The sequence below is a fragment of the Danio rerio genome, chromosome 21 (assembly GCF_049306965.1).
Source record: "Danio rerio strain Tuebingen ecotype United States chromosome 21, GRCz12tu, whole genome shotgun sequence".
Lineage (NCBI taxonomy): Eukaryota > Metazoa > Chordata > Actinopteri > Cypriniformes > Danionidae > Danio > Danio rerio.
The window spans coordinates 26,707,501-26,720,208 of NC_133196.1; the positions used below are offsets into that span (position 1 = coordinate 26,707,501).

The window sequence follows — 12,708 nt, forward strand, 5'->3', positions numbered from 1 at the left end:
TAGTATACCCAAATAAATGAAAGAAATTCCTAACCTATTACTCAGACTCAAGTGATTCTAAACTATTTTGGATTTCTTTGTTATGCTGAACACAAAACGAGATATTCTGAAAAATGTTGGACAAAAAAAAACAACAACCACTGACATCCATAGTAGGAACAAAACATACATTCTTCAGTATATCTACCTCTGTGTTCAACAGAAGAAAGAAAATCAACCAGTTTTGGAACAAGAGGAGGATGAATAAATGATGGCAGAATTAAAATTTTTGGGTGAACTATCAATTTAAGAAAACAATGTCAAAGAAAAAAAACTGAAAATTTGAAACTATTAGGCGTCAAATTAAGTTTAATAATATTACTGTTGTTATTATCATTCATGACTGCATTATAATACAATTGTAATCCTGTAATAATACTATATAAATTCAGGCATCAAATAGAGTGTTACCAATCTTACTTAATGTTCAACTAAGACTGAGCGATTTGTTCTAAAATCAAAATCTCGATTAATTGAACATTTTAATTCCAATATAAAAAATTAAACATTATTTTATTTATTTATTTTATATTTTTGCCCTCATAGTTCACTGACAAACTCTGTACAGTAAATCTGCTCACGTTACAAGTGAGAGATTTTTAAAGATTTTTCTTTTTGAAAGGTAAGCGTGTATGCGAAAGCTGCGCCGAACTGTACACGTGCCCTTGGCAGAAGAATATCATAATAATATAATAATTATAAATCATAATATAATAAGTAAAATTCAGCCTTAACAGAGTGTGGTCACGTGACTCCACGCAAGGTAGGGAAAGTAATTGAACAAATTGATTATAGATTCTGAACATTGATTTCGATTACTTTTCCATTAATCGTCCAGCCCTGTTTTCAACTGAGGGGGGAAAAAAAGTCACCTACATCTTGGATATCTTAAGGGTGAGTAAACTACTAACAATTTCTTAATTTTCCTTTATAACTACACCTTTAATTGTTTTTAATTGTTTTTGGGGTAAATTCTCCTTTTCAATTAAAGGGTTGGATTACCTACAAAATGGAAATTCTGCAATCATTTACACATCTTTCACTATTTCAAAGCCTATTTGTGTTTCGTTCTTCTGTTGAACACAAAAGAAGACATTTTGATAACTGCACCCACTGACTTAAATAGTCTTTTTTTTTCCTAATATGGAAGTTGATGGCTGCCAGCCACCAGAATAATGTAACATATTTGTGTTTGTGTTCAACAGGGAGAATAATTGTTATTATAATAATTCAGGGAAAATAAATGAGGACATTTTTTTGTGTGGAAAACTAAATTTTGAAGCAAAACAAATAAATAAAAAAATGGAGAAGATTGTAACTAAACCATGTAAATAATAATACTTTAACACCCCTAACAAAACTACAAAAAGGACTCATTGTTTACCAAGAGACAGTATGGTGACATAAGCCGGTCTGTCAGAGCGCAACAAAGAATGTTCTCGTGCTTTATTGAGTGACGTCTCTTTGTCAAAAACTCCCTTGACTGGTCCCACCACAGACTCAAAGCCATGCATTCGGTAGGTGAAGGCTTTATGAGGCTGATCATAACGTTGCTGCTCCTAAAGAACACAAATGTATCAGTGACTGAAAGAATAATAACAGGCTACATTCCACAAGCAGCGCAGCAATGCGAAAAAATATGCATTTGACAATGTATGGTTGGTGAAACCCAAAGACTAACCTGTTCTTGAAAAACATGCCTTTCCTCTCCTGTACTAGGCCTCACCACATAGTCAGTCCATCTAATGGAGAATAGAAGAAACAGAATGAAATGCCAGAGTCAACTACAAGAACAAAAGGTTTTTCATCCACGTTTGAAGCTTATGGTTAAATAAACACTGTAATCCAAAGTTAAACTCACACTCTGGGTGTTGGAGGAGTGAGTTCTGCAGTTTCCTCTCCCTCTTGCTGCAAAACACAAATCAAATTAGAAATTAAGAAAATAGGATGTCATCGTTGTGAGAAAGAAATTAAGTCCTTTACTACCTTGACTATCACATGATCCTTTGACTCCAGCCATAACTGGCACAGGGCACTCAGATCTTTATCCCCATCCTGACTCGAACCTGTACACATCAGTGCACAGAAATGCATTCAATTAAAGATAATTGTAGAATTATATCTTCACTTTTTAATAAACATGATCACTTTTTTCAGCATTGATGTGATAAATTTATCATATTTAAAAATTAAAAAATATAAATATGTATATTTCAAATAAATTGTTATTTTAATTTTTTTTGTTCATAAAATAATCCTAAAAAAATGCTTTCCACTAAAATCTCAATCAGATTTCAATACTATTAATTAATATAAAAATATAATAAAACTATTTATTATAATTATTATATTATTTTTTTTATTATATTATTATTTTAAATTACAAAATGTTGTTTTTCTTGAGCACCAAATCAACATATTAGAATGCCTTCTGGAAGAAGAAGAAAATAACGTCAATCATCATACCAATCCATTTCCATTGCTGGGAGACTTCTTTGAACTCCACAAAAGGTATGAAACCAGTGGGCAGAGCCATTACACCAGCTGACAAAAAATATAAAAAGATAATATTTATAAGGCTAAATACTAACATGCACCATTCAACGCATAACTCAAACAATTGAATGAATTTGATAGATTTAAGCATTCTGCACCTTTGCTCTCTCCAGCTAGAAACTGCAAAGCGGGCACAACCACCTCTGACCAGCAGGGGGCCATAGAGAACCATGGGTTAAGTGTGCTGGCAGGAGAGGACTGCCACTGCTGGACTTTCTCCTCCATCTGAAATTTACAACAAGACAATCATTCTTTACATTTCAAACTGTTGAGAATAGAAAAAAATAAATAAATAATTAAATAGTATTTAAACATATTTTTAAAATAAGTATTAATTTATTTCTGAGAATAAACATTAAGATTATTGTTGCTTGTTGATCCACTTCAGCTGCATGAATCTGGATTCAAATTTATGCTAGAACTAAGACAAAATGTGCAATGTGCGATTTTTCCAAACCCTTTCCACAAATGTGCAATTTATAAATGATTTGCAAATTGAAATAGCGTGACTATTTTCATAGTTACATCATGCACTAAAACCGAAGGAAAATGAAAATTAAAAGTTCTAGGCTGATGGCTGCAGCAGGGGCAATGACATTGTGCAGCACCTGAAAATAATCCTCAGCTACTGTAAGTAACTAGGTAAAGGTAGGAAGTAGGGCTGCTCGATTATGGGAAAAATCATTATTACAATTATTTTGGTCATAATTGTAATCACAATTATTTAAAACGATTATCAGTTGAAGTCTAAATTATCAGTGCTCCTGTGAAATTATTATTATTTTTTAAATATATATTTCCCTAATTATGTATAACAGATACATGAATTTTTCACAGTATTTCCTGTAATATTTTTTCTTCTAGACAAAGGCTTATTTGTTTTATTTTGGTTAGAATAAAAGCAGGTTTAAATATTTTGAAACCTATTTTAAGGTCAATATTATTAGCCCCTTAAAGCAATATATTTTTTGATTGTCTGCAGAAGAAACTATTGTTAAACAATGACTTGCCTAATTACCCTAATTAAGCCTTTGAATCACACTTTAATCTGAATGCTTGTATGTGCTGTCATCATAGCAAAGAAAAAAAGAAATCAGTTATTAGAAATGAGTTATCAAAACTATTATGTTTAGAAATGGGTTGAAAAAAATCTTCTTTGCATTAAACAGAAATTGAAGAGGGAAGGGCTAAAAATTCTGACTTTAACTGTATATGTACAGATATTTTCCTCCCTGCAAAGAAAAGGGAAATAAATACAATAGAATAAAAATATGAAACGAACTGTGCTTTAAGCATCTTCACTGTAAGAATAAAACGTTAGCTACAAACGTCCTTCATTAAAGAACAGAAAGGGATTTTCTCCTTTTGGTGTTTGATTAATAAAAACAGGCGGCAGCAGGAATATTGCGCGCTGTCACTTTAATGGTTTCTCTTTCACATGTCTTTTGACTCTCAACTTGTTTGTATATTACACAAGTGAGGGTTAATGTTAATAATCACTAAACAACGCATTTTGACACCTATTTGACCACTAAAGCGCTCACATTAAATTGACTTTAGATGTGTGTGCTCTGCTCGTCTCTGAGCGCACAGTGTGCGAATGTGTGTGCACCGCATACACACACCATGCGGTCTTATTCGCGCTTTTAAAAACATCAAGAATGATCTGAATGTACATAAATAAATGATGCGCATCTCGTGCTGCAAAAGTTACATTATAGTACATACTCATTTTTACTTGAAACTGAGCTTTGCAGAGCAACAAATGTGTACAACTGGAAAGGGGGCGGTATATGATGCAATAATAGTTTTACCTTGATTAATGATTTTTATAATCGTTAGAAGCCAAAATCGAAATCGGATTTTCGATTAATTGCACAGCCCTAGTAGGAATAGGACAAACTATGTAGGATTCAAAAATGAAAAAACCCAACTGATTACCTCTAGATGACTTGCAAAATGAGCCTATTGGCAAAAAAAGTGTAGCTTTCCTTTTAATAAAATAGGATATGTCTAAAGTTGTAAACAATGTAGTGATTATATGTATTTACTGTACATCTGCTGCATGTACCGTTGAGGATGTTGCGAGACCTTCCAGTCTGAGGATGTCCTCCAGCAAATGAAAAAAGCTCATGGCTATCTCTTCCACTGTGTCAGGGCTCGTCTGGGGCTCATCTATGGGCCTTTGGTGCAGAAAAAAATACATGAGCGCAGAGCTGAAGGTTTTAGAGGAGGTATCTAATGCAGAATTGAAAGACCTACTCTTCTTTAACGCTTTGTGGAGGAGCAGCAGGAACATCTGTGAGGCCTGGGTTCATGGGTGGAGCAGACATCTGAACATCACAGACCTCCTCCGATTCCATTTTAATAGGCCGCATCTTTTTCTTCCTCTTCTCCTCCTTGATCTTCTTTTTAGGTATAGCCAGGTCAAAGACTGCAATGGTGGGGGGGGATAAAACATTAAGCCTTTTGATTTCCTGAAATAATTCATGTATCTCATATTTGGGGGGAATATACTAAGCCTATTGTTCTCACCTGTAACAGATCCTTTTCTGCCGATGTTGACTCGTGACATGATATCACCAAGATGGAGGTCAGAGGTCATAAGGTCAGGGTGATCCTAAAAATGACATAAATTATTAACATATATATATGATATATACATTTACACACAGTTGAAGTCAGAATTATTAGCCCCCCTGAATTATTAGCCCCCTATTTATTTTTTCCCTGTTTTCTGTTAAACAGAGAGCACATTTTTTCAACACATTTCTAAACATAATAGTTTTAATAACTCTAATAACTGATTTATTTTATCTTTGCCATGATGACAGTAAATAATATTGAACTAGATATTTTTCTAGACACTTCTATACAGCTTAAAGTGACATTTAAAGGCTTAACTAGGTTACTTAGGTTAACTAGGCAGGTTAGGGTAATTAGGCAAGTTATTGTATAACGATGGTTTGTTCTGTCGACTAACGGAAAAAAATTAGCCTAAAGGGGCTAATCATTTTGTCCTTAAAATGGTGTTTAAAAAATTCAAAACTGCTTTTATTCTAGTTAAAATAAAACAAATAAGACTTTTTCCAGAATTAAAAATATTATCAGACATACTGTGAAAATTTCCTTGCTCAGGTAAACATAATTTGGGAAATATTTAAAAAAAGAGAAAAAAGAAAAAAATCTTCAACTGTACACACACACACACATATATATACACATATTACTCTAGTACAGTATTACAGATATTACACTACTAGTCAAAAGTTTGGGGTCTGTTTTTTTATTATTATTAATTTTATTCAAAAAATGTAAATAAAATTATTCGGTTCATCAAGACGGCATTTATTAAATGAAAAAAAAAGTTAAATTGTTAAATACTATGTGCAGCAGAGGTGGGACCAAGTCATTGTTTGGCAAGTCACAAGTAAGTCTCAATTCATTGCCCTCAAGTCCCGAGTCAAGTCCCGAGTCAAGACAGGCAAGTCCCGAGTCAAGTCCCGAGTCAAAGGCAACAAGTCTCAAGTCAAGTCCAAAGTCCTGCAGTTTGATTTTCGAGTCTTTTCGAGTCTTTTTAACAGAAAAATAAAATATATACAGATTAGGTATGGTTGTAAGATCTGTATTAATTAAACAAACCTTTTTTATGAAAGAACATTGCTCAGATATATAAAAATACAAATGCAATTTTCTGAAAAAGTACTGAACAGTGCTGCGTCTCGTCTTCACAGCATAATGCACAAGAACGTGTTCCACCAAAAAAAGACTCCATTTTGCCTCACATCACACAGAAATTGCAGGTCTACTGCTGTCTAATTCATTAAGTTTAGTTGTGCTATGTTATGTCTTCGGTGATCAACTTGTGATTAACCAAAATTACATAACCTCAATGTGGTAGCAGTAGACCAACTCCTGTATATGCTGCAAAGTTAAATTGAGTGAAATTAGAATTTTGTCAATTGAATCTCGTGTGTGCTAAAGAGATGGAGTTGCAAATCCGTCTAGCAGCAATGTAAAATGGTAGCACATATTGTTAATGAAGTAGGCTACTTCATACAAACAATAACGTTGTTTTCTTCACATAGCGTTGAAGAGCTTTGCTCTCTACCTTGTGTGATGCTCGTGCACGGATTTCCTCTGTTTGTGGACAAAACTGATTGCGGCTTCTCAAATATACGCTGCTCATGCGCAAATTTTCTCTCGCTCTCAAATATGCACTGCTCACACACAAATTTTCTTGAGCGCTCTCAGAGATTATATGCAAACTCACAATTTGTGTCGTGTTCCCTCTTCCTTTCATGCTTTTTGATATGATTCATATTGCTGCACTGTTTAATAACAATACCCAAAATACTAAAATAGACTTACATATTAAATGTTTAAATCTAATAAACCATAACATTTTTGGTTGTTTTATATGATGAGATATTTTCAGTTTTAAACACTTAAAGACAGAGAATAGACCAGTGGTGCCCCCCTGAAAATTTGCTTAGGGGTGGCCAGAAGAGGCCAGCTACGTCAGTGGCACCAATCAATCCACAATAATTTAGTGGCTGCTATTTATTCATTGAAATATTGCATTGTATTGCATTTATGTAAGTAGATTTAAATAAATAATGTCAACAGCAAAATCATATCGGGGTGGCTAGAGTTTACACAGGAGTAACACTCCTTGTAAAGGGGTTTACACCACTATAACGCACCCCTGGAATAGATGTTGGATGTAAAGAATACATTTTATTTTAAAAGCATTTAAACAAAAACTAATGCAAGCGTAAATGTAACTGTGATAAAAATAAGGAAACACTTGATAAGGTATTATAGCCTACTGTATTATTCACTCTTCAAATAAATCTCACTATCAATCTCATTTTATCATGGCAGCTAAAATAAAGTAAACTAGTGTCTGCTGGCTTCCACTTTGCTGATGAGATTGTGGAGGACATTTTCCATGTCATCCTCTTCATTTTGAGGAAAGCTGTTCCACAGGGCCCCTGAACACGTATATTGGCATGTACTGTGTTTTGAACAGTAGCCTACTACAGTAAAGAACTTCAATTGATCAGTTGTGGTAATACTATAGTTGCTATGGTAACACAAGTGTAATATAAACAAATTACCCAGTGCTGTATTATTTTACAATATAGGGTATTTTATACTACAAATCACTACACTTTACTGTAGTAAAACTACACTTTGTATTTTATCTGTTCACTATTGTTAATACTACTATAATAAGTATAATACAAGTATACAACAAGTATAATACTCAAAAACACTAGAATTTATTAAAGAATTTACCTTAACCTTTTAGTTTTTTGTGTATTGTAAATAAATAGTAAAGCAAGAAAGAAACCATATCAACATTCTTGGAATAACCCTTCGCTAAGCCTCGCCCTCCTTAGTTACTGTTGCTACGCCTGTCAAGCTTTCATGCCTGGCACATCTATTACAGTGTGTATGCGCTGGTGTCAGACATTCCCAAGGATTTATTAGTCATTTTTGACAAACAGGTGAGATATCTGAGAAAGCCAGCACTAAAGGTATGAGACGCCATCGTAAACAAAAGTCAAGCGAACGCAAAGAGACTGAATGCACGAGCGAGAGAGAGAGAGAGAGAGAGAGGTGTATGTTGTATGTGAGAGAGAGAGAGAGACAGAGTATTGGCACGCGAGTATTGGCTCGATCTCAAATTCAAATTCTCTCTGCGTTCGCTTGACTTTTGTCCACTCCGGCGCCTCATAGTAGTCACGTTGGATACTGTCGAATCAAAACAATCTACCGTGCTTTGATTGGATGTCATGCCGAAAGCGCGCATGCTGTCACACACACACGCGCGCATGCTGTCACACACACACGCACACATAAACGGGGAGAGAGAGAGAGCGGTCCATGTCAACATACTTTTTTATCTTTGGGCTTTTCATGGGAAGCAGCAAGTCTTTACAAGTCAATAGGGGCAAGTCCTAGTCAAAGTCCGAGTCATTTATGTTCAAGTCCAAGTCGAGTTGCAAGTCTTTTTATATTTTGTCAAGTCGAGTCTAAAGTCATCAAATTCATGACTCGAGTCTGACTCGAGTCCAAGTCACATGACTCGAGTCCACACCTCTGATGTGCAGTAACATTTTACAATTTTGATTGTATTTTTGATTAAATAAATGCAGCCTTGGTGAGCAGGAGAAGCTCATTTTAAAACATTTAAAAATCATAAAGCCCCAAACTTTTGACTGGCAGTATATTTTAATCATTAATCAAAAATATTGTTTAGCATGATTAAATACAGACAAATAAATATGTTTATCTGGTAAATTACTTCCTTATTATATTATATCTATCAATTAAATATAAAAATATATAATTGAAAATGAAGAAAAACTTTAATTTACTGAATAATAATAATGTTACATTTTTTTGCAGTGATTTGATGTATGCTTTTAAAAGGATATATCTTCATACCATATTAAAAATTATAATAATATAATTTTAATAATAATAATAAAAAAAACTTTAGTTACTATAAAAATATTCTAGAGAATGTTTAAAAACTTAAATGTTCTCAGTTCAAAAACTGTTTATTGTTACTAAGTTGCAGAATTTATTTCCGCATTTTTTTAGTTTTTTTGAAAGTAAAAATTGTAAGAGCTGAGAGAAAGTAAAAATATTATACCATAACCCAAAATATGCCACAAACAAAACTGTATTAAGATTATAAATGGACATCAGGAATAAAAAAACATATGTATATATATAAAATATATATATTTTTTAAAATAATAAACTCACAGGCTGTCGTTTTCTTTTCTCTCTGTGACGATGCAGCATGGCTCTGAGTTCTTTCTCACCCAGTTCTGGCTTGTCTGCATAAAAAAAATCATCTTTAATCTCTAATAACTTCATCCAGCTTTGCTTAAGCATCTTTAACTGACCTCTGGTTTTCATGTCCTGAGTAGAGAGGCTAGGCAGGACCCTGAGAGAAAAAGTTGGAGTTGGAGAGGAGGGCGACTGAGGAACTGGCAACCAAGAGGATGAATCTGCTCACATAAAAATAAAATCACAACTTCGATCAACATTCCATGACCACTCAATGGTGCTAAAGAGCTTCAACACTCACCATCTTCATCAGATGATACATTACTGTCTCCACATTCTGTTTTGACATCCTTTATTATGTGTCCCACACGACGTCTCACCCTCTGCTCCAGCATCTCTTTATGAGAAGCAGCAGGATATCGCCGTTTGACCGCAAGCTCAGGTCCACTGCGCACAGCCAAATCCAGCAGCTCCTGCATTATAGGAGGAAAAAAAACACAAATCACAGGTCTTTATTAGTTGTTTACATACAGTTAGAGCAGATGTTGCACAAACTACTGCCTGTTTGCTATTTTAACAAGAAATAAAACATTTGAGATGTTTTCAATAGTGCTAATATAAAGTTTTTGGTGAATGAGCTTTTGTGTTCTACCTGGGCTGATTTAAGTATTATTTTGCAACAAACCAATAGTAATAGGATTCATTCAGAAACTAGACACCATATTTTATTAAACTAATAAACAAAAACCATAGAGCAATATATTTTGTTTTCATTAAAAAAAGATGTTTTCACTGCACTTTGGACTTTGTTTAATTGCATGCCAGGCTTTTGTATAACTTCTGTAGACTTTTGACCAAGTACAAATACAGGACTGAACATCCCAGTATCAGAACAGACACTACAGAAATTAAACTATGCTAAAAACATTTGACTGAAATCTCTTATCCTTACTAGGAATGCAAGGTTTTGATTGTGACAATTAAAAACTATTTTCTGTGATGATAAACCTAAATTCTTCAGCCTTACTTGTCACATGATTCATCTGAAATCCTTCTGTTATGATCATTTTGTTGATTTCTAATTGATGAGAACTTTTGTGTCACCAAATAACATTTCATTGATCTACTAAAAGTTTGAAATAATCACACTATGCCACACTTCTTTGCCACAGCAGTGTTTTTTTTTTTCAAAAAAAGTTGCGTTAGGGCTTCCCTTACCGTAATACTAACTAAAATAGAGATTTGCTGTAGAAATTCGTAAGTGGCAAGGAAGTGTTGTCTTTCAATTGATGTGCTATCTTGTCAATGATGGGGAATCCACGTAATTTATAATATAATTTATATAAAGCATTCTTGCTAAATAAAAATATTCATTTATTTAAGTGTTTCGCAAAATACGGTGTGAATTCCGTTTTGGGAGGTCTGCGATTTATCTTACCTTTCTGGAGACCAATATCTGCTTGAGCAATTTGTGGTAATATTGTTGAAGGGAGTAGATTTGCCTTTTTTTCTGTGATTTGGCACAGAGTTGTCTGTATTTGACCACCTCTGGGTTAAAGTGACCATCTATAAAAAGAAAATCTAAGTGAGATTTTATTGATGACAATATAAGGACAGAAAATAAAGAGGAAATGGACAAACCTCTGAAGAGCTTCTGGGCAATGTGCAGGGGGTTTCCAAAGAGAAAGTTTTTGTTGTTGAAAAGGTCTCCGATGATGCTGTTCTGTTCTGCCATGTTCTCTTCGGGAAACTGAGGTAGAAGCTGACGAAGATGTGTCCGCTGAGCTTCTGTAAGAACATCTGTCCATGTGCTTTCACTCAACACTGAGAAGAAGATCTCTGGCTGCTCTCACATAGAAACACAAGCACACACGGTTTAGTTTTCATGTTCAGAAAAAGGTGAATTATTTGTAGAAAGAAACTCACATCTTCCAGCAGGTCTTCAGGAACCCGAACTCTGCAGTTTCCAAGCATGCACTCTTCCATCACACGTCCATCCTGGTCCATTGCAGACTCCAGTGGGTCTGTTAACATGTGATCCAGTGCATCCATCTTCACCTACACCGTTCACAGCAGCAAAAGCGGAATCTGTAAGTTTACAAAATGAAACATTATGAACAAGGAAAACATATTCATGTTTATTATGCTCATAATCTGCCAGATTATACATAAAATAAAAAATTAAAATTTTAAAAGACATTAAAGAAAGACAGATATAAAATGTTGAACCTCACTTCAGTGTTCTTCTGCGCTAGAAATATATGTAACAAAAAAGTATGACATATGTAACTAAATGATGCTTGGAAAAATGAAATTTTAGAGAACTTAATATACATAAAATGTATACAGTTGCTCAATCATCTGGAAAAAATATGATGCTATCTTCATTGTTACACTATTCACCTGCAGCGCCTTGTTTAACGTTAAACTGTTTTTGTTTACAAATTACTTATTGATACATTTTATCTTTATAACATTTTGCACGACTGTTCAATGTACCACTTGCTGTAATGTTATAAATAACAACAAAACCACAATACACAGCATAACTTTCAAGGTACTTTAGCATGTTAGCTTGCGTATTCCGTTTGCTTTTGGTATTACATTACAAAAAAGACAAAACAAAAATAGAAAAGCAACAAACCCGCGTGAAATTTTGTGTGAATGTATAATAACAACTTGTACACAAGGCAAAAACACACCCGTAACTATTTACAACACTTTACTAACGTGCTACAATTCTGCTACAAGCTAACAACTCTTTACGCCATTTACGTCTCTAAAAACTTTAATAACAAAACATATTACTTGTTTATTTATTTTATGTTAAGTAAATGTTTAAAGCATCTTACCATGAGTGTTTGTGTAAATTAGAACTGTATTTATTAGCTAGCGCTTCACAAGGTCGGTAGGAATAATAACATTGGTGCACATTTCCGGGCTGTCATGTAAATTTCCGTTTCTCAAAAAAGTTTCCGCAACAAAATAAAAGACGAATAAACTTTTATTTAATTTGTTTGATTAATTTATAAATTAAACATTTTTGTTGAAGATATTTTTTTATTATTAACTTAAGTAACAGGGAATACACAAAAAACTAATTTGTGCAAATATTGTGTGACCTGAATAACGTTACAAAATATACATATTCATTGTACATCTAGTAACACGATACAAGAGATAAGGGGAAAAACAATATATGAAAGAAATGTATATAAAGAAATAAAACCTAAATATCTCAAACTATACTTAGATTATTAGAAATGTTACATAGGCGCACCAAAAGGCATTTGATAACTT

The 12,708-nt window shown here is 33.7% G+C and overlaps 1 protein-coding gene across 2 annotated transcripts in view; it reads right to left on the minus strand.

Annotated features, from left to right (window-relative positions):
• The window catches only part of nfrkb (nuclear factor related to kappaB binding protein), a 25,535-nt gene extending 13,169 nt beyond the window's left edge, over window positions 1-12,366 (minus strand). Inside the window, exons 1-16 of one of the 2 annotated variants that reach the window (XM_005161195.6) lie at window positions 12,261-12,366; window positions 11,335-11,496; window positions 11,050-11,251; window positions 10,847-10,974; window positions 9,710-9,881; window positions 9,525-9,629; window positions 9,382-9,455; window positions 5,131-5,215; window positions 4,858-5,029; window positions 4,667-4,778; window positions 2,694-2,820; window positions 2,506-2,583; window positions 2,026-2,105; window positions 1,901-1,947; window positions 1,721-1,781; window positions 1,424-1,598 (exon numbers count right to left, since the gene is read on the minus strand). In XM_005161195.6, the coding sequence (XP_005161252.1) occupies window positions 1,424-1,598; window positions 1,721-1,781; window positions 1,901-1,947; window positions 2,026-2,105; window positions 2,506-2,583; window positions 2,694-2,820; window positions 4,667-4,778; window positions 4,858-5,029; window positions 5,131-5,215; window positions 9,382-9,455; window positions 9,525-9,629; window positions 9,710-9,881; window positions 10,847-10,974; window positions 11,050-11,251; window positions 11,335-11,460 (1,744 nt within the window). In that variant the 5' untranslated portion in view covers window positions 11,461-11,496; window positions 12,261-12,366. The other variant, NM_001243035.1, reaches the window with a different exon arrangement.
• Between the last annotated feature and the right edge of the window lie 342 nt (window positions 12,367-12,708).